Raw genomic sequence first — 23,948 nt, forward strand, 5'->3', positions numbered from 1 at the left:
TTCCATCCTCACTCAAAACGCAAGGGCCGTTCACTGAAGTGGCCAATGTGAAATTGACTAAAGGAACTGCTTCCCTGCACAATGTACTGTGGAACTCACTGCCACAGGTAGCACTGAACTCAAGAGCTTAGTGTGATTCAGAAAAGGGGTAGATGTTTGTATGAAGAACAAGAACTTCCCAAGTTATAGCAGCAAGAATGTAAAACAAGACAGTGACTGGATACAAGTCCTCATACTTTCGGACATACGACACTGCTCACTGACTGGAGCAAGAAGGCTTTTCCTGAAAATGAGAGGAGTCTGAAACGGCTGGCTAGCCACTGGCAGAGACGGGACACGGGACTGGATGAGCTTTGGGTCGGAGCCAGCCCTGTGTCTTTTTACTCAGACTACAGAATGCAACATTGTAGCGACCCATTGTTTTAATTCTTTGGGAAAGAAAATGTAACATCTTAAAACATGCAAACTACTGTAGAGCCAAGCCTATCATGCAAACTACTGTAGAGCCAAGCCAAGCCTACTGTAGATCCATCCCATGACCTCTCCCTCCTCCCCCATTACTCCAGTAAACCATGTAACCAAGCTTTAAGAAGAGTTTCCTGAAGTAGGGTCATAGTTAACTTTAGATTGTTTTTCCCTTTGCCACTAGGGGGCTGTCAAGAGACTTGCTGGCTTTTGTGACCATCAGGCACCTTTAGGGCCTGGTTCTCCAGGTCTCTACCAGATGTTGGCCTGAAATAAAGCCCTCAGCATCAGGGTCTCCAACCACTGGCTATATTTTGCTAAATTGCTCCGTTCCTCAAACAATTGTGCTTCAAAGCGCAGTATTGCTGCTAGTTTTATTTTACTGCTGAGAAATTTACTTTCTACTTTTTTAATCAAATGTAAACATGTACCACTGCCGTTGATCCATTGTCTAAGAGTTACATTTCCCCCCCCCACACACACTGTGATGGTTCTGTTCGCTATAGCTTAGAATTACTACAGGCCGGGCCATTCCTGTAACGTCTCCTAAAGGGATCCAACAACTCTAATATTGCTCCAACCTCCGTGCCAGGAATTGTAAGGTATTTTGCTAACAGTGTAAGATCCATTCCGGATGTTTAACATTCGTTGACCTGTGGGGTGACGCTACCCATCCATTCTAGCGTGGCGAGGTAAACAGGTGAGGTAAAAGGACGTTGTAATTAAGCTGGGCGCTCTGCGCTGTGCAGTTGTGGGTATAATTGCACCGTGTTGGGTCGCATAAGACACGGCACAATCACTTTTTGCCTGAATTCGCACTGGCGGAAGTGGAGATCAACGTCTATGTATTCACAGAACAGGTGCAACCTCAGCAACCTCTAGACCACACGCAGGAGCCTGCGCTCAGATCGGACGTAGGGAGGTCTAGTTCTCAGGCCCACTCTGCCCTGAGCCTCTCTGCACAACGGGGATGCGATTGAGTCTGTGGCGTGGCCACGGCTCCTGTAGGAACCGGCTGGAGAGCCCTGAGCTCCCGTCGCACGTGAAGGTTCCCCATTGCACAGTCACAACGAAGAGCATCGCACGAGAAATGGAGCGGTGCCACTTGCACCAGGGCCTCGTGCCTCCCCAGATGCATGCAGCTGGGAACTTGTGACCGGGAACACCGTGTCCATGGAGCAAGGGGCTCTTCCTGCCCCATCCGAACAAGAACTGGGGCTCCAGGAAGTCTGCTAGCCTCGGCATGCTGGGAGCATTGCTTTAACCTCACCGGTGTGATTCAGTTTCCTTTGCCAGCTGCCATTCAAACCGGTCTAGTTTTCTCCTGGGCTTTTCGATGACAGCGGGGAATTGCTCTTCGCAGCGCCCCTGGGAGGAAAGGCGTATTAATCTCATTTGACAGACGGGGAGGGAGACGGAGAGGCCTCGAGTCTCCAAACAGTGCTAGGCATCTGGCTTGCCCCGAGAGCAATAGGCAGACCAGGCCAATACGGGTAGCTAATCTGGAGTGCCCGAATGGATACAGGGCTTTGCGCCACCCCCCACTTCATAAGTTCAAGGCCTCGCTCTTGCTGGCATCCGTTGCAGGGACCATTCTAGGGGAGGGGGAGAGGAGAGCCGTTCACCCTGGGTGCCAACTTCCAGAGAGAACCCGGCCGGCGTCTGTGCTGCTCGACCTCTTTTAGCTTCCCGGATTAGCAGGGGCGCAGAAAACATTCTGCCCTGGCTGCCGCGGAGTCAGGGCCACGGCTGCGCAGCTGTGAGAGCTCAGCATGAGAAATCAGAGCCTCGGCCTCAAGCTGGGCGCCCAGGGAATGCAGAGCACAGTGGCCAGCTGGGGAAAGTGGGGCTTTGGCCACAGATCCAGCACCACGTAGGAACTCGGTGGCAGAGGCAGGGACAGAATCCAGTTCTCCAGTGTTACTCCAATTCCTTAGCCTCGCCCTTCAGTCCTGCGCCCCTTCCAATGTCTTCTGGAAACGGCACACAAACCCGCCTCGCCTCCCAGTCCGGAGTCATTCCAGAGCCGCCCTGCCTGTGCACTGACCGAGGCGGGGGCTCTGTCAAAAAATAGCATGCCATCAGGCCGGACGGGGTCATAGTTTGCCTCCTCCCGTGTGTGTGCATTAAGACTGAGCCCTCGCCGTTTGTTCAGGCATCGCCTAACTTCTGAGCACCGGATTCTGCAGCCTGGCGGGTCTTTCAGCACGTGCCGCGGAAGTGCAGCCCCTAGATGTTCCATCATGAGGAACCATCACAATCCCCCTGGGGGACGGCAGCAGGGTTCCACCATTTAGATCCATAGCAGATGTCTGCTTCTTGATGTAACGGTAACCGGTAGCAGTAGTAGGTTGTCACCCGAGGTGAGCCAGGGCGGGGAGGCAGGCATTCTGCCAGTGAATTTCACAGCTCGTTCCTGACAGCAGGGGGACAGGGACACTCAGTGAGCTCAGGTGCCAGTTTACATGCGGAGGACACTTTTTGTTTTAAAGGGTTAGACTCTTCGGGTCCATGCCTCTTCTGTGCCCCAGCCCTCCATCCTGGCCGTCTTCTAGTCCCCATTTCTCTCTAGCCCACTGGCGTAAACCCATCTGAGCCCTGCCATCCCCTCAGCTGCATATCCCAGGGCCAGACCCGCCCCGCCACCTCATCCCAGCCCTGCAGCCAAGTTCCCTCCTCCTCAGCCCGGCCCATGGTTCCAGACTCCCCACCCCAGTCTCCTCTCCTCAGCCTCCCTGCTCAGTCTGTCCTACCTCTCCTTGGCTTCCGAGCCCAGCCCCACACCGGGCCTCCTCAGTTTCACAGCCTAGGCTCCGGCCTATCCCTGCATTTTATATCCCGGACCCCACCCCCCAGCCCCTCAGCTTCCGATTCCATTTCCTGCCTGTCGCCGGGCCAACAGGGCCTCAGCCATGACAGGCCAGGCAGCCTCCTCTTCCTCCAGCTGCCGAGCCACAGCACGGGCGAGGGCTCTGCTCAGTTTCGGGGCCCTCGGCAGCTCAGCGGGGCGCTTGCGGGGCACGTCCTGCTCAGCGCCTCCGCCCAGCTGGCACGTAGGAACCCCGCGGGGACGGACCTTGCTCCATGCAGACTGCACAGATGTCAACTGCCAGCTTCCAACAAGTGTCAACCGACTGCGTGTGAACGAGGGTCTTCAGAGCCTCCAGGGTTGGGCAGCTCTTCACAGTGCAGACCAGACACCCTGGGCCCTCGGGAGACCGCGCTCCAAAGCAGGGACTCCAGAAACAGTGGCTCCAAAAACATGACCAGGTGAGACACATTTGTCACCAGTTCTGAGAAACGGCCGGCCCCTTTCCCTGAGAGTTAGTTCCAAAACCCATTCACCCAGCACGGAAACGCCCGCCCCAACAGCCAAGGTTTGGTCAGGGGCTAAGCAAACTAAAACAGGATCCTGTGTTGTACGCATCCAGCTCTCGTCTCCAGGGCTGGCACCTGCACTACGGGGATGCAGAGTTTTTCAGCAAGAGGCACACGACGAGTTTTAATTAGAGGGTTACTTGAAATGCCTGAAATCTAAGGAGCCATCCTGGTTCTCCTCCCCCAAGAACCGGGCCCAGACGGAGTCCCACGAGGTCCTCTTGCCCAGCCTGTTGGAGCAGGCAGCTGAGAGGGGAACTAAGGCAGCTCGCTGAGTGAGAGGAAGAGGAACATTGCGGGTCGGAGGGGCCGTGCGGCTGGGGCGGGAGGCTCACCAGGAAGTGACTAGCTGCCAGGCATTGTGTGCCATGGCCACAGGAATCCAGGCCAGATCCAGAACCCCCCGCCCAGTTTGGGATCTGATCTGGAACCAGAGTCGAGGGGGGCTGGTCTCAGATGCGCTGGTCTGCTCCCACCCCTGAGGCGAGGTGCCTCTCCCTATGGGATTGGTCTGGAACGCAGCCCCTCCTTTCAAGCCCCAGAACTTGCTGGCACAAGCAGCCCCCGGCGACAAGCCACACGCATTAGAAATCCTCAAGCAGCGCCCCACCAAACATGCCCCTGGAAGGACATGGCAAAAGAAGAAAGCCGTCTCTTTTCAAAGGGCCAGACCTCGCCCCGAACCTCCCTGCCACCCCTCCTGTTTGGCACTGGCCAGGGACCACAAAGCAGCCCCAAAGCCACTTCCGACAGCTGTCGCCCTCTGCGGCCCCCCCTTTCCCAGAGGGATTGTGTTGGTTGTGGGCTGCGGGCACACGGGCACTTCCAGAGAGACGTGGGCCTCTCCCTGAGGGCCCGGCTGCCCTCGGTTACAGCAGGGCCCCATGCCAGCTCAAGGATCGGGGGTTGAAGGAGGGCCTAGGGCTACTTGCACCAGGCCCGGCCCAGCCAGACCGGAGCAGCTGGCCCCGTATGAGTGGCAGCGCCTCTCTCCAGAGGCTAATAACAAGTAGCTGAAATGACCGCGTCAGCCCCTCAGATACAGTTACTGCCAGGCCTCCACCACCCCGCGGTATGCGCGCTCTTTCCCGCGGCCGGCAGCCTGGCACAGCACAGAGCAGATGGCTGGAAGGACGTGGCTGAGGAGCTGTCAGCACCAGCGCCTCGCTCGGCGGGAGCTGGAGCGTGCCACCTGGGGGATCGCAAGCGATTCTCGCGCACGCAGACGGGCGCTGTCAATCGCACGCTGGCCAGGGGCCAGCTCCTCGCAGAGCGCACTGGGCCGGGCAGCGTCAGGGGGAGGAGCCCGGAGCAATCATGTGCACCTGCCTGGAGCCAAGTTTAATTCGGACTCCTTGAAATTCTCCCAGCCTGGTCTCAGTGGACACTGGGCCACATGTGAAACCACCCCATCTGCTGGAGTGCTCAGAGAGGCCCCGGCCGGAATGGCAAGGGGAGTTAGAAGTCAGAGCGGGCTGTATTTTGAGAGCATGGGGGGGTCTGAATAGCCCCTGGCCGCAGCTGGAAGGTCTGGTGCTCCCCGAGGGACACCTGGCCCCTGCGGCCGACAAAGCAGCCTGCAGGGAGGAGGCCAGCAGAAGAGACTGGGCTCGGATAGGGACCAAAGGCTTACGGTGGCGCTCTCAGCGGGTCTGAGCTGCGGCCAGGCGCTCGGAGGAAAGGCCACCTCTCCGGGCTCGTATCACTGCTTTGGGCAGCAGGGTCCAGGCGGCATCTGCCGCTGCCATCCCGTTAACCCCACGGCCACTAGCCCGTCAGAGGAGCTGCTGCGTAATGGGAAAGCAACCGGCGCGAGTGGCTGGGAAGACCCAAGGAAGTGAGGGAGCCCCGCCAGGGAAGGCGCACGGAGCCAGCCACCGCCCATCCCCACCCAGGAGTGAGACGCAAGCGTGGGGGGGCGGACTCAGCGGCAGGCTCGGTAGGCTGCATGCCCACCTGGCCCTGGCTTCAGCGGGAACGGAACCGGGGCCCTTCCGAGCTAGAAGCACAAGCCAGCGGGAAGCCTCCAGCGAGCGCTGCAGCACAGGGGTGCAGAGCACACCGCTAGCGGATCCCAGCCGCTGGATGCAGAGCTGTGAGTGCCCAGGACGCACACACTTCCTCTGGGGGCTAGACCCAGCTCTTAGGAGCGAGTGCCTGGCGGAACCCTGCAGCCATAGGCCCGCCAGAGACGCGCTGGGGACAGGCTCCCACACCCAGAGAGGGAGGAAAGTGCAGCCAGTCAGAAAGCAATCAGCCCAGCCAGGGCTTTGTCCAGCTAGGACATAAACACCTCTAGGGATGGAGACTCCACCCCCTCCCTGGGGAACCCAACCCAGTGCTTCACCACCCTCTGGGTCTGGGCAAGGCCTGCATGTGCCAAGGCCCTCCCCCACAGCACTGGCATGGAGCCGCCGCTACCACTCAGCTAAGCCCTGGGGGGCGGGGGAAGCGATTTCCAGCCTGTTCGCACCCTGACCCTGCAGGCTTCACAACAGCACCCCCGCCTTGGGGCACAAGGCGTTCTTAGGGCTTACCCCCCTCCTGCCCACACTGTGGCCTGGGGACAGGAGGCGGCTGGGTTATGTCGGTGGCCAGTAGCAGCCTGGAGCTGCCTTTGCCCCCGGTGCAGGCAGAAGGGACAAGCTGCTCCCAGCCACAGGACGTGCCCTGCAAAGACACAGGCCAGGTCACCCCTTCCCCACAGCCTCTCCTGTGGCTGGGAGCAACCCCGGCCCTTCCCTCCCACGCAGCCACAGGCTGCTGGCCGCATGCTGGGTGAACCCAGGCAGAAGTCGGGGAGGCAAGGCAGGCGACATTGCCTTGGAACGATGCTGCGCCAGGTCCCAGGAGAGGGGTCCGTGCCAGGGCGCAGCCAGGCTGCACTGGGCAGGAAGGGTTGGGGCAGTCGGTCACACCCCCGTGTGAGGGACTGTGCATGTGACTCTGCCCCATGGGAGCCCTAATACCTCAGAGGTACGAAGGTAAGTACAAAGACCCCGACTGTGCCGCAGGGGCGCTGTCAGCGGAACAGTTGTACCACCCAGCTCCGACTGATGCCCCTGGCCTGGCTTGCACCCAGGTGATTTCACCAGGCGTCCCGCACCCAGCACAGGGAGATACGGGCCTCCCACTGCTGACCTCAGAGCTGCAAGCACCGGAGGGTCATTCAGCCTCAGCCTTTGAGTCACCTTGCTGAGCGGGGATGGTGCTTGTTCAAAAGCAACTGGATTCTGCTAGGCCCCCTCATGACAGAAGTGACATCTCTGGCGAGTTTACTGGGAGTCTTGCAGTCATGGGTGCTGCTGGAATCTGGTCAGTACCCACGGCTGTCAGCTTTGATTTAGTAAAAAGGTGTCTGACCCTCCTGCTTGAAGGGAATCTTAAAGCAGCGCCCAGGCACCAATGGCAGAAGGAAAATAGAAATACCCCGGCAGTCCCCATTCGACAAACCGCCTTCTTTGATGGAAGTCCCCCTACTTCACTTGCGGCTTCCCCTGCCCCTCAGCAGGAGAGGACGTGTAAAACGAGGGGCGACAGGCAGCAGCGGGAGGGGAGGGAAATCATGCTGAGCTGCAAAAGTGGCGACGGATTCAGTGTTGGCTGTTCATTCCAGGTGAACGCTGCTCAAAGACATGGCACTTCATGACCATCTGTCCCGCCCACAGAGGATCCTGCTGGCCATTTTCTGCTTCCCACTGCTGCCCTTCTATCTCTGCATGCTCTGTGAGTAGTGCGTCCGTTTGACCATCTGCACCGTCTGTAGTTCACCCTCTTCTGTGAGCAACCACTGCAGGGCGGCAGTCAGGAGTGCTAGAGGGGGAGGCGATTTCATTAACATTGTACCAGGTAGGAAGAGGTTGCTCTGAGATGGGACACGGCTTGAGGTAGATTGGGTCAAGCAAGTGAAAGATGCTTCCTCAAAGACAGAGCCTGTCGCTCCCCATTTGTCCTGGCAAACAGAGAGCTCTGCCAGGACACAGTGCGGGGAAAGGAAGCATGTGGTGAGAGTAAGAGAATATCTGTGGATTCATGACAGCTATGCTATCCCTCCAGGCCTTGCAAGGAGCCGTGAGAAACAAGAGGAAGGAGAGGCCACTGAACGTGGTAAGTGAATGCCGGGACCTCTTTCGGCTGCATATTATGCCATGTGAACAGGCAGGCATAGAACCTCCCCTAGAGCATGATGGGAAGGTTTGGGGGTGAAGGAGACAACTCGCCCCTTCTGCCTCTTGGCTTTCTGGGGCTCTTGAACATGCTGCCTAGGGACGCCCCATCCTGAGGGGCAATGGCTGACTCAGAGTGAAGGGGAGAGCTGTCCCTGTGCTGAGGGGAGCACTAAAGGAATAACATACGCTACAGTCCCAAGCAGGGGCCTCAGGCACCTGACAATTAGCACTAAGTGTAGCTGCATGGAAAAGGTCCCCAAGCCCCACCTTCGAGTCAGCAGCAATTGCAGTGTCTGCCAAAATATTGACAAGCTAGCGATAAAACCACGATGTGATTAATGTCCCGTACTTCTCAATGCCCCCCCCCCCCTTTTTATTTACCCCGGTAAAAATAAATGCAGGTTGAACTGCAAACCAAGCTGTTTCTGGAACGTAAGACCCAACCCTGCTCCCATTGGCTGGAACAGCGAGGGCACCACCACTGTTTTCTCTTGCCTGGCAAGGGAGAGCAGTGGTCGGATGGACGGGCAGGTGAAAAGTGCAGCGGGGCAGGGGAGGAGTTAAAAGAGGGGCCGTGTCTCAGCATGACAAGCCAGTCCATTACAATCAGTGACCTCTGGACACCGGCAATGCCCCGAAACCTGGGGAGGGCGGGAATCTCTGCGGAGAGCCGCACAGATGGTGGGACTGGAGCAGAAGCTCTCGGTCCCAGGAGGGAAAGCCGGGCAGAAGAGCATTTCTGGGTAGCAATCCAAACCCGGTTCTTTCCCCTGGGGCTCCTGGGTCAGCAGGACCTCGCGGGAGCAGAGTCCCATCCCATTTCCGGTGGGTGAGGCTGACAGATCCGGTGACGGAATACGCTGCCCCTGGACGGAGACGGGCCGGAGGCCATGGCTGATGAAAACAGAGACGTGACAATGACTTGGACTGCCAGGAGCCTGTCCTGAGGGCCCCAAGCCCTTCCTAGTTCACTTTAACCCTTCCTGCCCAGCCCTGGGCTCAGCCCCACCTTGACACTGACCACACGTCCCACTCCTCAGAGCCCCATGTCTCTCCTGCAGCCATGCCGGGTTACCCCACCGCACGGCCTCTGGGAGCCTGCAATCGCAGAAGGCCGTAATGTGGCAGTGCTCAGCTGCCTGAGGAGTGACGTCAGTAACAGCTGCTCATGTTTCCAACAGCTCGCGGGGAGGTGGGAAAGGCAGCTGAGCCCCAGAGCCAGGCCAGCATCGCAGGTGAGGCCTTTCTGGCCGAAACTGGGGGCTGCCTCTTGCATTGTGCTCCCCTGGGGCTCCAGGGCCCTGCGCAGAGGGGCGCACTGCTCGCTGTGAGGCAGCAGCCTCCTGCTGGGTCTGTTGGAAGTTGGAGGTGCCCGCCTGGCAGCCCAGGGATGCACATTCCAGACCAGCTTTGGTGGGAATTTAACGGCTTGCTGCGGTTGCCTTAGAGCTGGAAATTGATGTAGCTGCAGATGAACTGGCTGTCCAGAGCGGCACGCCCGATTCCTCTGATTCACGGGTGGCAAGTCTGCAAGGGGACTTTGCACCAGAGTGGGGGGTGGTTGCTCTGACATGTTGGCTTCCGAACCAGCTGGCAGGGAGTTCCAGTGTGGCAGTGACATGAGACCCTGCCCTAGGTTTGGCCGGGCCTAGTCCCTGCCCCACAGAACGTGGGAAGAGTTAGCGACCCCATGTCTGGCAGGTAGGGATTGTTTCCATTCTCTGGGGGCCTCTTCCATGCCCCAGCAGTGTTCCCCAGGAAGGTAGGGGAGATGCTGGAGGGGGAAGATGATGCTACGAATTTGGAGGATGCTGTTCGGGTCTGCGGTGAAGCCTGAGCATATCGTGCCGCCAGTCGAGGAGATATTCTGGCCGGCACCGGCACAGAGTTTGAAACATAGTAAAAGAAAAATGCCATTTAACAAACCACCGGCTGCAGCGCTTGGGCCGGTCGTGGGCCCGTGCCAAGCTGGGATTGCTCCTATGGGGAGCTCCGGGAGGGGTTCCCCTGCAGGAGGCATTCATTTCCCCAGCTTCCCGGCACCGAGAGCAATGGGGCTGTGCTGTGGGGTAATGCCGCCTGCTTCCTCCTGCTCACCCTGCACTCACCTCCACCCAAGAAGGGGTAGGAGTGAGAGTGTGTGTGTGTGTGTGTGTGTGTGTGTGGGCAGAGAATAAATACCGCATCATTCTGCCTCTTGTGGGTAAAGCCCCCCTTCTGCTCCCGATGGGGTAAACACCCCACCACCCCCTGCCGTCCCCACTGAGCGCCGGGCAAGCCCACAAAGGTTTGCCTTGCCTTGCCGAGCAGGGCTGTGCTCGGTTGGATGAGGCGCAAGGCGCTGCAGAGCAGGGAAGGAGTTGAAGCAGTGCCGTGTTCAAGCAGGCCACACCAGTCCACTGACAACCAGTGCCATCTGGAATGGGTGTGAGCTCTACTCATCAGCAACGCTCAAACAGCAAGTTGAGGGCTGTGGGGGTGACGTGTGGAGGGAACAGTCCTCCCGTGCCATTTTGGAGAGCTGCAAGGCTGGAGGTCATTGAGTCCCACCCCTGCCCAAAGCAGGACCAGCCCCAGCTCAATCACCGCAGCCAGGGCTTCATCAAGCCGGGACTTAAACACCTCTAGGGATGGAGATTCCACCACCTCCTTAGGGAACCCAGCCCAGCGCTTCCCCACCCGCCTAGTGAAATAGTTTTTCCTCATATCCCACCTAGACGTCCCCCACTGCAACTTGAGCCCATTGCTCCTTGTTTTGCCACTGGGAACAGCCTCTCGCCAGCCTCTTTGGAACCTCCCTTCAGGAAGTTGCAGGCTGCTCTCAAATCCCCCCTCACTCTTCTCTTCTGCAGACTAAACAAACCCAAATCCCTCAGTCTCCCCTCACAGGTCATGTGCTCCAGCCCCGAATCATTTTGGTTGCCTCCGCTGGACCCTCTCCAGTGTGTCCACATACTTTCCGTAGTGGGAGGCCCAGAACTGGACACAATAATGCAGATGAGGCCTCCCCAGAGCCGAATAAAGGGGAATAATCACTTCTCTGGATCTGCTGGCAATGCTCCTCCTAATGCAACCTAATATGCCATTAGCCTTCTGGGCTACAAGGGCACCCTATTGACTCATCTCCAGCTTCTCATCCTCTGTAATCCCCAGGGCCTTTTCTGCAAGACTGCTACTTAGCCAGTCGGTCCCCAGCACTTTAACGAGGCTTGGGATTCTTTCATCCCAAGGGCAGGACTCTGCACTTGTCATTGCTGATCTTCATTACATTTCTTTTGCCCAGTCCTCTAATGTGTCTAGGTCACTATGGACCCCATCCCTGCCCTCCAATGTATCTAGCCAGCTTTATATTCACTTTACAGTCATTCATCCAATCCACACTTCTTTAACATGCTGGGCAGAATACTGTGGAAGACCAAATCAACAGCTTTGCTAGAGTCCGGGTACATCACATCAGGCTGATCAGGCAGGACTGGCCGTTGGTGAATCCATGTTGCCTGTTCCTCTCCTCCAAATGCTTCAGAATGGATTCCTTGAGGACCTGCTGCGTGATTTTTCTGAGGACTGAGGTGAGGCTGGCCGGTCTGCGGTACCCCAGATTCTCCTTCTTCCCTTTTTCAAAGATGAGCACCAACTTTGCCTTTTCCAGTTGCCCAGGACCACCTCCGATCGCCAGGAGTTTTCAAAGACACTGGACAATGGCTCTGCCATCAACTCCCTGAGCAGCCCCAGGAAAGAAGGCAGGTCCCTCACTGGTCACTACTGCTTGCAGAACGTTGCTTCTGCTGCGCACCAAGTGTGCTCAAAGAGCAGCCCAGCCAACGGTTTGGGTGCCCCGGATGGTCCTACGACGACACCCTGAAATAAGCGGCTCTGTCTTCACGTCCCACGCCGCCCTCCCCGGATATCTGTTCGCACTGGAATCTTGGCCGAGTCCTGCGAAACCCAAGCTGACTCTGCAAAGCCCTTTGCAACCCGAGCCGTCCGGCAGTCCCAGCAGCCACTGCTCCGCCTGATGGCCTGGCCAGCGCGAGCGCCTCCGACATGTGCAAGTGTCTAGCCACAAAGCTCTGAGCACAGGACAGCTGGTGGGGAGCCGATGTGCCTTGCTGGGGCCCGAGCGGTGCTGTAATAGGGAGCTCCCTTCCCCCAGGGGTTACCAAGGATGAGTAGCACAGGCAGCAAGACAAAACCAACTTTGCAGAATGTCCTGAAGGCGGACAGATCCGCGCTTTGGTAGACAAGGGGGAAGCAAATCCAAACGCTGGCACGTGTCCTGCCCACAGACCCCTCCCTCGCTTTCGCAGGAAGGGGTCTTGAGTTGCAGCAGCCATCGGAGTAGGAGCTCTGGAGAAAAGAGCCCCCTGGTGCTCTTCATCCTGCTGGCTACACAACCAGCCACTACCACACTGAGGAGAAACATCAGTCGTACAGCAGCACCGATGGCGGGCGGGGGGGGGGGGGGGCAGAAAGAAAACCTACCTGCCTCATGTCCCAGCTCTTGGCCTCAGGAAGATTCCACTCCTTGTGCCATGCTCTGAATTCTCCCTCTCTCAAGAAACAAGGATTCGCCCTCGTGGGTCAGACACCGTCGCAATGAAGTCAGAGAGTTAGGCACCTTCATAACTCGGAGGATCGGGGCCCGTCTTTTAGAAGTTTCATCGCCCTTCCCTGGGCCTTCTCCGTCTTGGTTGTATGTCCCTAGAGGGGATGGCGGAGGGCTGGCTTTGTACCATGTCACAGCATGCTCGAATTGGGTAAGGCCTGGGCCCGAGCTCTGTTTATCTGTGATGTTTCGGCCATTTGATTAGCTCAGTATGAACGAACAAGCCTCACTGTCTCTCTGCAGTCTAAATATGGCCTGATCTCCTTGCACAATAACATCCCAGCCATCAGTTAGCTCCCTGCCTGGGTGGACAACAGGAAACTGGATCCCAGCATTTAGAGCTCAATGGAAAGTTCTGCTGCGCCTAAATCACAAAGCCCCACTGCCAGCCCAGCAGACTCTACAAAAGGAGCAGGGTCATTGAGCAGTGCATGGAAAGGGGGAGACGTTAAGGCTAGGGGAGAACGGACAGGCCAAGGACTCCGCTACCGCCCACTGCCATGTCATCGCGCTGTTCAAAGCAACGGGACGTGCTTGGACGCTTTCACGGCCCAACCCGAGACAAGCCCCACCGTTTGAGTGAGGTGCGGAATGCAGCAGGTAGGAAGATTGCCAAAGGAGTGGTCGGTGCTGTGATTTTGGGGGGGGGTCCAAACTGAGAGGCCCTAAAGGGGGTGTGACGTGTCAGAGGGCAGGCACACAGCAGCACTTCCTGAAGGGCAAGCCCCTCCAGGCTCCCACGATGGGCCCCCAAAGCCGAGGGGTCCAAAGTCACCGGCGCCAGATGGTTCAGACAGGCACCTCGCAGGGTTTCCAGAAGAGTGGCAGCCCCAAACTCAGGCTTTCCTTAGTGTCTCTGATCTGCGGCGGGGCGGAGCGGAGAGGAGCTTGTCACCCTGTGTAATCACAGGACCCTCGCATGCTTGCTGGAGCCAGAACGCTGCCTGGGGCCACAACGAGAGGCACGTGGTCCAAAAACCAGGGCCCCGGGAAACCTGACAACTAACTCTTTTGTAGGTTTTTCTGCTGAAAATTGAAACATTGGAATGTGACCGTTTTTGCGGAATCCCCAAGATCACATCTGTCTCGTCGAAAGCCCAATTTTTCTGTTGGAAATCTTTCTGGATGGGAGCATTTCGAGGGTCCCTCCTCCAGCTATTTGGGCCTGGCTGTGGGATACTCCGGCCGGCTGACAATAGGAGACAGCAGCCAGCCCAGGCTTGGCAAACTCACCGCTCGAAGGAACAGAAACGACCACAAACCCCAGTATGCTCAGGGCCAAACACCCAGCTCTTCGCCCCGGCTTCCCCACCACAGTGTTCTCATTCCCGCAGACTGAGCCCCGTTCTGTAGGCAGGGACGGAGGGGAGGGAGAATACTGATGGTTTTCCTGAGACGGCAGGTCCTTACACACGACAGGGCCTTGCTTGGCCTTACATTGGCTACCTGCGCCTTGGCAGAAGCTCACAGGAGGGGTTGGAAGTTGGGTTGTACCTGGATGCACTCTGCCAACCCCAGTTAGCATGACTAGAGAGTCAGCAGCTGTGAATTCACCCCAGAATCACTGGAGGAGGGACTCCACTTGCCAAAAATCCCAGCAGCGATTAGTGCTAGTGACACCGTTGGACAGGCCGAGCAGATGCCCCGTGTCCATAGCAGGGGCTGGCGTCAGCAGGTGGAACGAGTCCAGGAGCGTGCAAAATCATGTAACTGTGCTGGAGCGCGCCGGGCTGCCCACAGGTGTTAACATTCCCCTGAGGCCACCAGCCACACATCCCTCAGCTGGCAGCGCTGTGACAGGATGGAGGCCCAAGATAAAATTAGAACGGGTTTCTAACCCAGCACCTTGTATAAATGGTCGGGGCCAGTTGAACGAGGTTGCTGTTAATTGCTAAACCAGACTCCCTCTCCTGCCCTGTTTGTGGGCTAGGAGACTTTCAGCCGGGGCCGGGTTTTTGCTGCTGGTGTTTGCTGGCTCCTACAGACTTCAGAGGCCATGTCCTTCATACTGATTGGTGAGGGGGGGGGGGCATTTTTTGCCTCTAAAGGAGTGTTGGCTTTTTTCAGAGCAGCCCTCCATCTCTTTATTGGCCATCGCTGCTCCATTTGTCCATTTTGGCAGCGTTAATCCCCCTGGACATGGCTGTTTCAGGCACTGTACACCAGCCTGCACCCCAGGACACACAGTCTGAGGCTTTTGTTCACAGCGGTGTGCCTTCCTCACGGCTCCTTCGGTGAGTGTGCATCACTGAGTTTTGTTTTTGCCGTGCTGCTTTGAAGTTTCTACTCTGGGTGTGGCAGAGGAGGGTCAGAGACGTCCTTTTAAAGAACTTGCAAGTGCTGCAGAACGGACTCCCTGTAGCAGGACGGCGCTGACAGGGGGCCTGGAGGGGTAGGCAAGTGATTAAATCGGAAAGGGCAGAGAGAGGGGGGAGAGAGAGAGAGAGGAGGGCTGGTCCTGAAACTAGAACTCCCCCTCTGCAATGTGGCTCCTTCCTCAGCTTTAGGAAGCGGATCCCTGCGGGGATTTCCTTTCCAAGGTGACTCGTAACCTATTCATTAGGGTGGATTTTGGCAGGGCACTAATAGTGCACTTGAGCAGGGTCGGGCACACGTTCGGTGTGTGTGCAGAGTTCATTTTGGGTGAGGGGGAGCCTTTGCCTTTCCAAGAGTGGAAAATAAACAGTGCCAGCTCTGCAGCCGCAGCCGCAGCAGCTCGGGGTGAGGAAGGGAGCGGTGGCAGTGCTCCGATGGGTACCCGGGCGTTTAAAAAAGACGCCAATGCAGTGGCAATTGAGATGCTGCTCATAGTTCGCCCTCAGAAGAGGAAGACAGTGCAAAGGGTGCAGACAGACAGACAGACGGAACTCAGTGCCTCGCGCCAAAGCCCAGGTAAAGCAATATCTGCAGGGGTTCACATGCAGGGGGACAGCTGCCGGGCCCACCGCCCCAAGCTGCAAGCGATTTGTGGACTAAGAGGTGAGCCATCAACTCTTGGGGGGAAACAATGGGTTTGCGGGTTTTCTCTTGTGCCCCCCGAACTTAAAGGAATGCAGTGAAACCCCTTCCCTGCCATCCAGCCAAAGAGAGGCAATGGCCAGGACCAGGCGTGTTGCACGGAACACCGGGTGGCGTGCCCGTGGGGCGGAAGGGGGCTAGTGTTCCGAGGACTGCATTTGCACAGTGCTGCTCACCATGGAACACGTGCACAGCACGAGACGCTGCCCAAGGGCTTCCGAAAAAGCACCAGATTTACAAGGCAAAGCAGTGAGTGCGCTGAACTGCCCGGGCTTTGGTTATTTAATCCCAAATCGGCGGGTCTCACACAGGGCAACAAGGTCTTATTTTAGTGCATGTGTGCGAGCGCAGGCATACTTTGTAAAGCATCTCACCACGAGACATTTATAGCACCGTTTGTGACAATCCCCTTGGCGGGCTCCCATCCCTTCAGGGGAGCTCCCAGGCTCTTTCTGGGACCCTGGAACTCATGGGCTGTTCCCAGCAGCAGAGAGCGCCTCCCCGCACTGCAAAGCTGGCAGAGCCAAAGCTGTAGTCCTGCAAACTGGTCTTCTCTTTTTTCAGTGTTTCATGCTCTTGGGGCCATATAAATATTGCAGAAAAGACGAGATTCCTGTCGATCCCATGCCTACCTAGCACCTGTGTCCCCGGGGATTTTCAGCTAGTGGGGGTGAAACCAGCATGGCCATTTCAAAACCATTTTCATGTGAATGTTTTCAGAAAAGATCCAATTTTTAAAAAAATACTCATTTTACTCAATGTCCACTTTTCAAACCCATTTGTTCTGACATTGTTTTCCTAGCTTGCTTTCTCCTTTCTTCCCCCCCTTTTACCCTCACAACCGAAACACGAACTAGAACGGCCCGTTTTCATTAGAGGGAGGCGGAAAGATACACCCTCTCATTTTAAAAACAAGGGCCATTTTTTTTTTAACTAAAATATTTTCCAGCAACTCCAATGACCCTGCCTTGTCTGCCCACCTCATGCAGCCCTGACAGCCCAAGAAGGATTTGCTCTGCTCAATTGCAGCAAAGCTCTCTGAGCCATTCTGGCCTGAGCTCCTGTAGGCAACCCAAGGGAGTTCGAAAGGCTCAGCCGCTGTCGGGACCCGAAGAGGAGGAGATAGAGCATGGACAGCAGTTTACTACGGCGGAACATGGCTCTGTGGATAGGCGGCAGGGCAGAGAGAGAGGAACTGAGTACTCCCAGCACTGCTTGCTCCCAGGAGAGCATCAGAACTGCATAACTTCTTTCTGCGGACTCTCCTGGGTTCAGCGGCTGTGTCGATGAATGGAGCTACCGAAGGCAACATTTGGGAAGGAGACAGACCTGGTAGAAAAAGCCCATTTATTTTTTACTTAAAAAGCGAGTGTCATTTATTTCTCCAAATAACCCTAAAAACAAAACAAAAAAGGTCAGTGAAAACTTGCCCTAGAAAGCTGAAAAGCTTCAGAGTTTTGAAAATTCATTTTGGTAAAACTTGTATTTTTGAAAACGGTACAATGTTACCAACGCCAAAATATTTTACCAACCTTATGTCAGTTTTCAATTTTCAATGATACACTGAAAAAATTTCAACCCAAATCAAAATCTCTTTTTTTGGTTAAAAAAAAAAAATATATTAAAAAAAATGTGGACCAACTCTCAGGCCTGCCAGCAGGTGGGGTATAGAAGACAACTGCCCCGGAGCTCAGGTGTTCAAAAGGGCCCAGGGCAGCAGGGCCGGCGCTCAGAGACCTGGGCCTTTCAAATCTCCTCTGGAGCCTTGTGAGGTGCGCTCCAGGCAGTGCTGGGGGGGACATCCAGGCGGCACTGAGGGCTAGCTGCCCCAGCCCCGCCCCTTCCATCCAGGGCCCCGCCCCTTCTGGGAGCACAGAGCTACACCCCCATCTTGCCCAGGGGCCCGGCGAGGCGGTGGGCTCCCTTTCCACTCTAGTGGCATGTCTTGTAATGTCATAGCCTTTAAGAAGGCAGTGTTGCCTAATGGATACAACTCTGGGCTGAACTCAGGAGACCTAGATTTCATTCCTGGCTCTGCCACCAGCCTGCTTGGTGACCTCGAGCAATGGTGCCTCGTTGCCCAGTGACTCAGTTCCCACGGTCTCTACGATGGAGATAACGATACTGACCTCCTTTGGGATCTATGGACGAAGAGCGAGCTGGTCTCAGCAGCGTTCCCGCGCTGCTGCTCTCTAAAGTTCTTTAGAACTTACTTTCAAGGTGAGCCAGCATCCACCATCGTGATCTTCACCCTTTGGATTTGTCTAACATTTAAATGAGCACACAGCATAATCCGGACAAGTTTGGGAACTGAAACAGGACCACAGCAGGGAAAAATAAAGGACTTCATCTTGGACGCAGTAATGAATATAGCCCATAACGTGTGTGATACATCCCCCATTCCCATTGCAACTGACTGGGGGGTCTTAAATTACTCCTTTTGGTGTAAGTAGAAAAGGAGTCTGAGTTGGGAGGACAAAAACACAAATCGCAAAGGACAATATTGACCAGCATTTTTCAAAGAAGCTTTCTCCATCCCCCATAGGTCAACAGGTCTTTTAGGAGGCGTCCTGTGTAACGATGTCTCCTCCTTATGGAGTTGGTCCTGCTTCAGCTAAGTCGACAGAAATTTTATTTCTGTCTTCAGTGGGCCCGATGTGATCTTCCCACTAGCTGGCGCTGCTCCTGCTGCCCAGCCCCCATGACTGGTGTTGTCTGACTCTCACGTCCATGCTTGTCATTCTGTAGGTTTTCCAAGCGATGGAAATGGGAACGACAGGTCGCAGCAGCCCAGAGGGAAAGACCTTCCTGGTACGTTGTCTTCTCCGCCCTCCCGTTTTGTACGTGAGCGAGTCGGGCAAGGGGTCCCGAGGGCAGCCCAGAGCTGGCTGGCCCCTGGCTGCGTGGAGATGTTTCACAGGCTGCCACTGCCCAGCGATGACTGTGCACACTGCCCATGTGTGCGTTACAGCCCACCCCATTCCAGCCTATTACCTCTGGGGGATATGCTCCACTCTGACCTGGCTCTCCTTGTGCTCCCCTGTAATGGGGAGAAGCCAGGTCAGGAGGTATATGCATGCGCCAGGGATATGGAGGGAGGGCTAGGTGCTGGATTCCTTTCCCCACGTTTACATGACACATCTGCATTATCCCTTTACTTCCCCACAACCCCCAGCCAGCCACATCTTGACTTACACACCCGAGCGAGGCCGATACACTTCCTATGCGAAAACCCTGCACGCTCCCGCTGCATTGCTTAATGCGAGCTCTGATCCAGCTCCCCCTGCAATCAACAGGGCCACGTTCTGCCCCCAAGCAGCATGCAAACTGTGTCCTGGGCCAGGTGCTGTCAGTAACGGGGTCGGACTATCCCACACAGGCAGCTGGCCCTGGAAAAGCAAATAAATATTAGTGTCTTTGGAGCCGTACGCTCTTCCCTCATGCCTGAGAATGTTTCCGTGACAGCTGCTGTGTAGCGGAGATCAGGAATTCACCAGGACAAGGAAGGGCAGACCCAACACACAGAGCTAGCGGAAGTACCTCCAGTGGTTCCGTGCACATCTGAGTACCCAGACATTTTCCTCTACCCCCCCTGCCAGCACACAAGAGGAGTCCTCTTGAGGAAAATTAAGACTTTCTGATGCAAAAAGGAATAGCCCCAGCACCAGCGGGGTTAATAAATTCACTTTAATCAGACGCGTTCCTGCTTTTATGAGGACTCCGGCATCCCGGAGCAGCTGGTGCTGCTGCAATATTTACAAACGGTGTGACAGTAACTGAGACTGAACCACATTAAAACACACGCTGCTGCCACACTGCGCAACAAAATCCCATCATTCACAGGCCTGAGCCCGGCCAGCCGTGAATTACAAAAAGGGATCGGGCCTCCCCGGCCGGCTCTTAAAGCAAGGGCCCTTTGGCCGGCAGGACACAGATCCCAAGGCGCTTTCTGAAAAACACTAAGGGATAGCCCCAGGGTCACAGCCACAGTTCCCCCTCTGCCGACCAGGCTCTAAATGTCAAAGGCAGGTGGGACGTGGCATTTGCTGACTGTGCTAGCTTAATGGCACTGCAGCCCCGGGGGACAGACTGATGCCATCTACTCCCTGTGTACTGCCAATGCACTCAGCCCCTGATCTCAGCTGCAGTGCCTGTTGTGCTAGGGGCTGTGCACACACCTGGCGAGAGAGAGTCCCTGCCCCACGGACCTTATAATCGACACAGAGAAAACAAATAAAAGGAGAGGATGTGACGCCAGGGTATGAAGCAGGGACCAGAGCGCAGGCTCACAGTGGCCAATCCAGAGGTCACAAGACGAGCAACACTTTTACACTCTGGCACAACACAAGTCTCCCATCCCACCTATCAAAGTGCGTGCACACACGAACGAGCAACACCTTTTACTCAGGCGGTAAATGGAGGCAGGGAGGTATTTTTTGACTTCAGCTATGAGGCCGCCCATTGGAAATGGCTCAGAAACACCGACCTAGACTATTCCTGCAAGTGTGCTTTGTTTTCGGGACAAGGGACTTCAGCTGGCACCAGCCATGCCTCTCCAGCACGTTCTACTTCCTTCCCCCAGGCAGGGTCTCCCCACCAATGCCTGCCTGGCAGGGACTGTTCCCAACCCGCACTGCCTTGTTCACTCCACTCACGGCTGAAGCTCAGGAATTGGTCTACCCCGTACATGCTGAGCTCTGCTGTATCAATTTGCCGTCGAAGCTATAAAAGCTTCAGGCCTGGCCAAAGAGTTTGCAGGGCCCAAGGCGGTGTGTTAAGGTTGGCTGCACCGCATGGCCGGGCGGCTGTCAGCCAGGGCAGTGAGTGAGCAGGCGGGCACCGGGCAGCGCGGAGCCCAAGGCAACCACCTTGCTCGCCTAGCCCTAACGCCGGGCCTGGGAACCTCAGTGCCACTTAGCTCATTGGTGGGCCACGTCTATAGGATTTAGCCTGCATGCGTGGCAGGTGCCCTGCAGGATGAGAAAGATTCACTGTATTCTAGTCACAGGGATGTTTTCTTTATCCAAACAGGCCAGCCAGTTCAGATGCAGCCTTGCGAGCCGGTCCCAGTCATTACTTCCTACACTAACGAAGGTAGGTGGTGACCCAGCGAAAGCTGGTTTTCTGGAGCAGTGCAGCATTCATCTCTTATTTATGCTCAGACGAGAGAAAATCTGTCCAGAACATCACCACAGCTAGAGCCAAATACGAGAATGTTTCATAAGCCAACAGTAAAGGATGAAGAATTGGAAGCATCCCTGGGCTGGGCTTTCAGGAGTCTTAGGCCTGCTCTACCATTCGGAGTTTTGCCAGTATTGCTACTGGTTAAGAGTGTGGCTTTTTCTTTAACCTGACACAGCTAAGCAGGTTAAAGTCCTAGTGTTGGTGGCTTTATATTGACATGACTGGGCTTATCACAACCTGGCTAATGCTGCTTCCCCAAACCAGCATCAGCCCTTTCATACAAATCTAATTGCATCCACACTAGAGGGGTTTTCGGTATTGGCCCAACACCCAGCAAAACTCTCCTAGCGCAGAGCAGCCCCGATGAGAACAAGGAAGGTAACAAGAGCTTGGCCACTGGATCCGATTCACTCTCTCCATTGTGTAACGGGACTGTCTTAGGTTTGAATCCTCCTGCACATCTGTTCTATAATAAAACCTCCTTCAAACCTTGTTGGTCCTTCAAAAAGTGGGTCTTGATTAGGGGTGACACAGTTAATAAAATAATTCCCAAAAACAAGACTGCTTCATTCCTTTGGTTTTCAACTTTTTAAAAGCTTCCTGTGGAATTGCTCTCGTGCCTTTTTTAGTTGATTTCCCAAGCAGGTTTTCCTAATAAGCATTTCTAGTATAGCTAGGCACTATGTCTACACTGCAACACTATTTCGGGATAGCAAAGTATCCCAAAATAGCTATCCCGTGTCTTAACAGCAAGCCTGTTATTTATGGCTCGCTATTCCAACATCCCTGTAAACCTCATTCTACGAGGAGTAAGGGGCATTTCGGATTTCGCTTTATTTCAAAATTTGGCACTGTTCAGACAATGCCAAATGACAAAATATGCTATTTCAAAATAGCATTGAAATAAGATACACACTTTGTGTAGCTCACATTGCGTGTCTTATTTCGAGATATGGTGCAGTGTAGACGGGCAATCAAGAGTAGCGTTGCTGGCAGCGCTTATCCCAGCCCATAGCACCTTCGGAGTAAAATAAGCAATAGCCAGAAAAGTGCAGCTGTCTACACTAGGGGCTTCTGTTGCCACTCCTCCTCACACCCGATGGACAAAATAACCCATGCCAGCAATGTCTGTAGTGTACCAGGGCCTAACTGTCCTGCACGTTGAGTTCTGAGCTCACAATACTGCATGATCCACATAGCACAATGGCCAGGCTGCAGCTAACTGCTTTCCTGCTAGGTCACTTCACTCTCGGAAATATCATCAGTGGTGTAGGTGTCCACGGCTAGAACTTCATCACACCAAGCAGCTCAGGCCAGGGGAAAGCTGACACTTCCCAGGTGCGATCTTTTCCTGCAGAAGTTAATGGCATAAATGGGTCTGTTTTTCAAGCGTTGCTTCTTGTTTATATTTTACTCTTGGGAAAAGGAAAATCAGTCAGAGGTCTGTGCTTTTGGTAATGTCTCCATCTCTTTAAAAACTATTTCATATGGTAATGAGTATCTTAATTTATTCTGAAGTTGGGGTCCCTACTGTAGTGCATTATGCTCTGTTAGACCAAGTGAACCTTTATCATTTGGGTGGTTACAAGTGTTTAGGAAGTGCCCGCTGCACTAGAACTTAGGTGCACGTAGAACACAGAGTTACATCACAAGTCCCATTTCCTAGTCATGGTCCCTTCAGCACCTCTCTTCCAAACACGGCAAGAGTCCAGAGGAGAGCCACAAAAGCGGTCAAGGGATTATAAACCCGAGTGACAGGAAAAGTTAAGAAATGAGCATTCTTTGTCTTGGGAAAAGACAACTGAGGAGGGACTGGATCAGAGACATCAAATACATGGAAGGGCTGTTATAAAGAGGACAGTGATCGATTGTTCTCCATGTCCAAGTGATGGGCTTAACCTTCAGTGAGGGGTATTGGGGTTAGATCAGCGATCCTCAGTCCCTGGCTCGCAAGATGCGTGTAGCTCCTTGAGGTGTAGCCCACGGCTTTTCAAGGCTCCTTCCCTGAGTGCCACGACCAGCTGATTCGTGGTGGGGGAGGGAGCCCCCACTCCTCGCCCTTCTGCTCAGAGCACAGTTAAAAAACAATTAACCCCTGATGTGGGCAGGAAACGACACATGGCAAAAGCAACACAGAAGCTCAAGGATGAAGACGTGTACAGACCCTTTGGAGGGGATTAGAAACATGATGATCTCTTTGTGCCCAGTAGTGGGAGTACATGCTCAATATGCAACAGTTCCAATATCCAATTCCAAACATCTAATTGAATCAGCTGTTGCATTACTGGTCATCCAAATTTCAGCATCCATTTTCCACCAGGAAGCAAACTCAGAAAAGGGACTTTACCTCAAACAGAAAAGAGCAAAACAAGAAAACGCTTCACGTTAACACAAGTGAAAAAAAGTCACAAGGGCATCATACAAAAGGTGAAAAGACTTCAGCTGTCTGATTCAACGATGCTGAGACAGGCATCGGATATCTCAGCATGCATCGAAAATATCCTCAAGGCAAGGTTGTCTTCTTCTGAGTTTGTTAGCCTTGCTACGGATGAAAGCCTGGACATCAATGACATCCCCCAGTTACTGCTATTTGTCATCGCTACAGCTGCTGATCTTGACATGATGGAAGAATTATTAGACATGGTTCCTCTGCGGAACCGGAGGGGAAATTAAAATCGCCATAGTGGATACCTTGAAAAAGTTGCTTGGTAAGAACGCCGATGAGAATGACCTTTTTTTCATATCATTGCCTCGTGCCTTAGGGAGCATTATTTGTAAGGTTTTGTTCTCCAAATGATGTGATGCCAGACATAGTACAATTCACCAAGTGTGTCAGGGCGCAGGCTAGGAATCACCAGCAACCTCGGCTTTCCTGTGAAAAATTTGGCAGCCAATGTGGGGCTCTGGTTTTGCACACTGAGATGAGATGGCTTTCACGAGGGCACACGCAAGCACATTTTGCGGCTGTTTTCGAACCACTCAAACTTTTCGTTGTTGGGCGTGGAGAAACGGATCGATTTTCATTCTTGGGCACCTTAGCCTGGTTGCTCTCCATTGCACTTCTGTGCAATGTCACTCAGCTTGTAAAATGAGTTAACTGTGAAGCTGCAAAGCAAGAATAAGACTGT

The 23,948-nt window shown here is 54.8% G+C and overlaps 2 protein-coding genes across 3 annotated transcripts in view; one reads left to right on the forward strand and one right to left on the reverse strand.

The window, feature by feature from the left end:
- EPHB1 (EPH receptor B1) overlaps positions 1–23,948 on the reverse strand; it is a 323,707-nt gene that overhangs the window by 276,694 nt on the left and 23,065 nt on the right. The gene's annotated exons all lie outside the window — the stretch shown is intronic.
- Positions 15,150–23,948, forward strand: part of KY (kyphoscoliosis peptidase) — a 28,373-nt gene continuing 19,574 nt past the window's right edge. The window contains exons 1-3 of one of the 2 annotated variants that reach the window (XM_075937236.2): positions 15,150–15,597; positions 18,385–18,447; positions 20,668–20,730. In XM_075937236.2, coding sequence (XP_075793351.2) covers positions 15,369–15,597; positions 18,385–18,447; positions 20,668–20,730 — 355 coding nt within the window. In that variant the 5' untranslated portion in view covers positions 15,150–15,368. The remainder of the gene's footprint in view (positions 15,598–18,384; positions 18,448–20,667; positions 20,731–23,948) is intronic. The other variant, XM_006117445.5, reaches the window with a different exon arrangement.

This window comes from Pelodiscus sinensis, chromosome 10 (assembly GCF_052426305.1).
Source record: "Pelodiscus sinensis isolate ZL-2025 chromosome 10, ASM5242630v1, whole genome shotgun sequence".
In the NCBI taxonomy this organism is placed as follows: Eukaryota; Metazoa; Chordata; order Testudines; family Trionychidae; genus Pelodiscus; species Pelodiscus sinensis.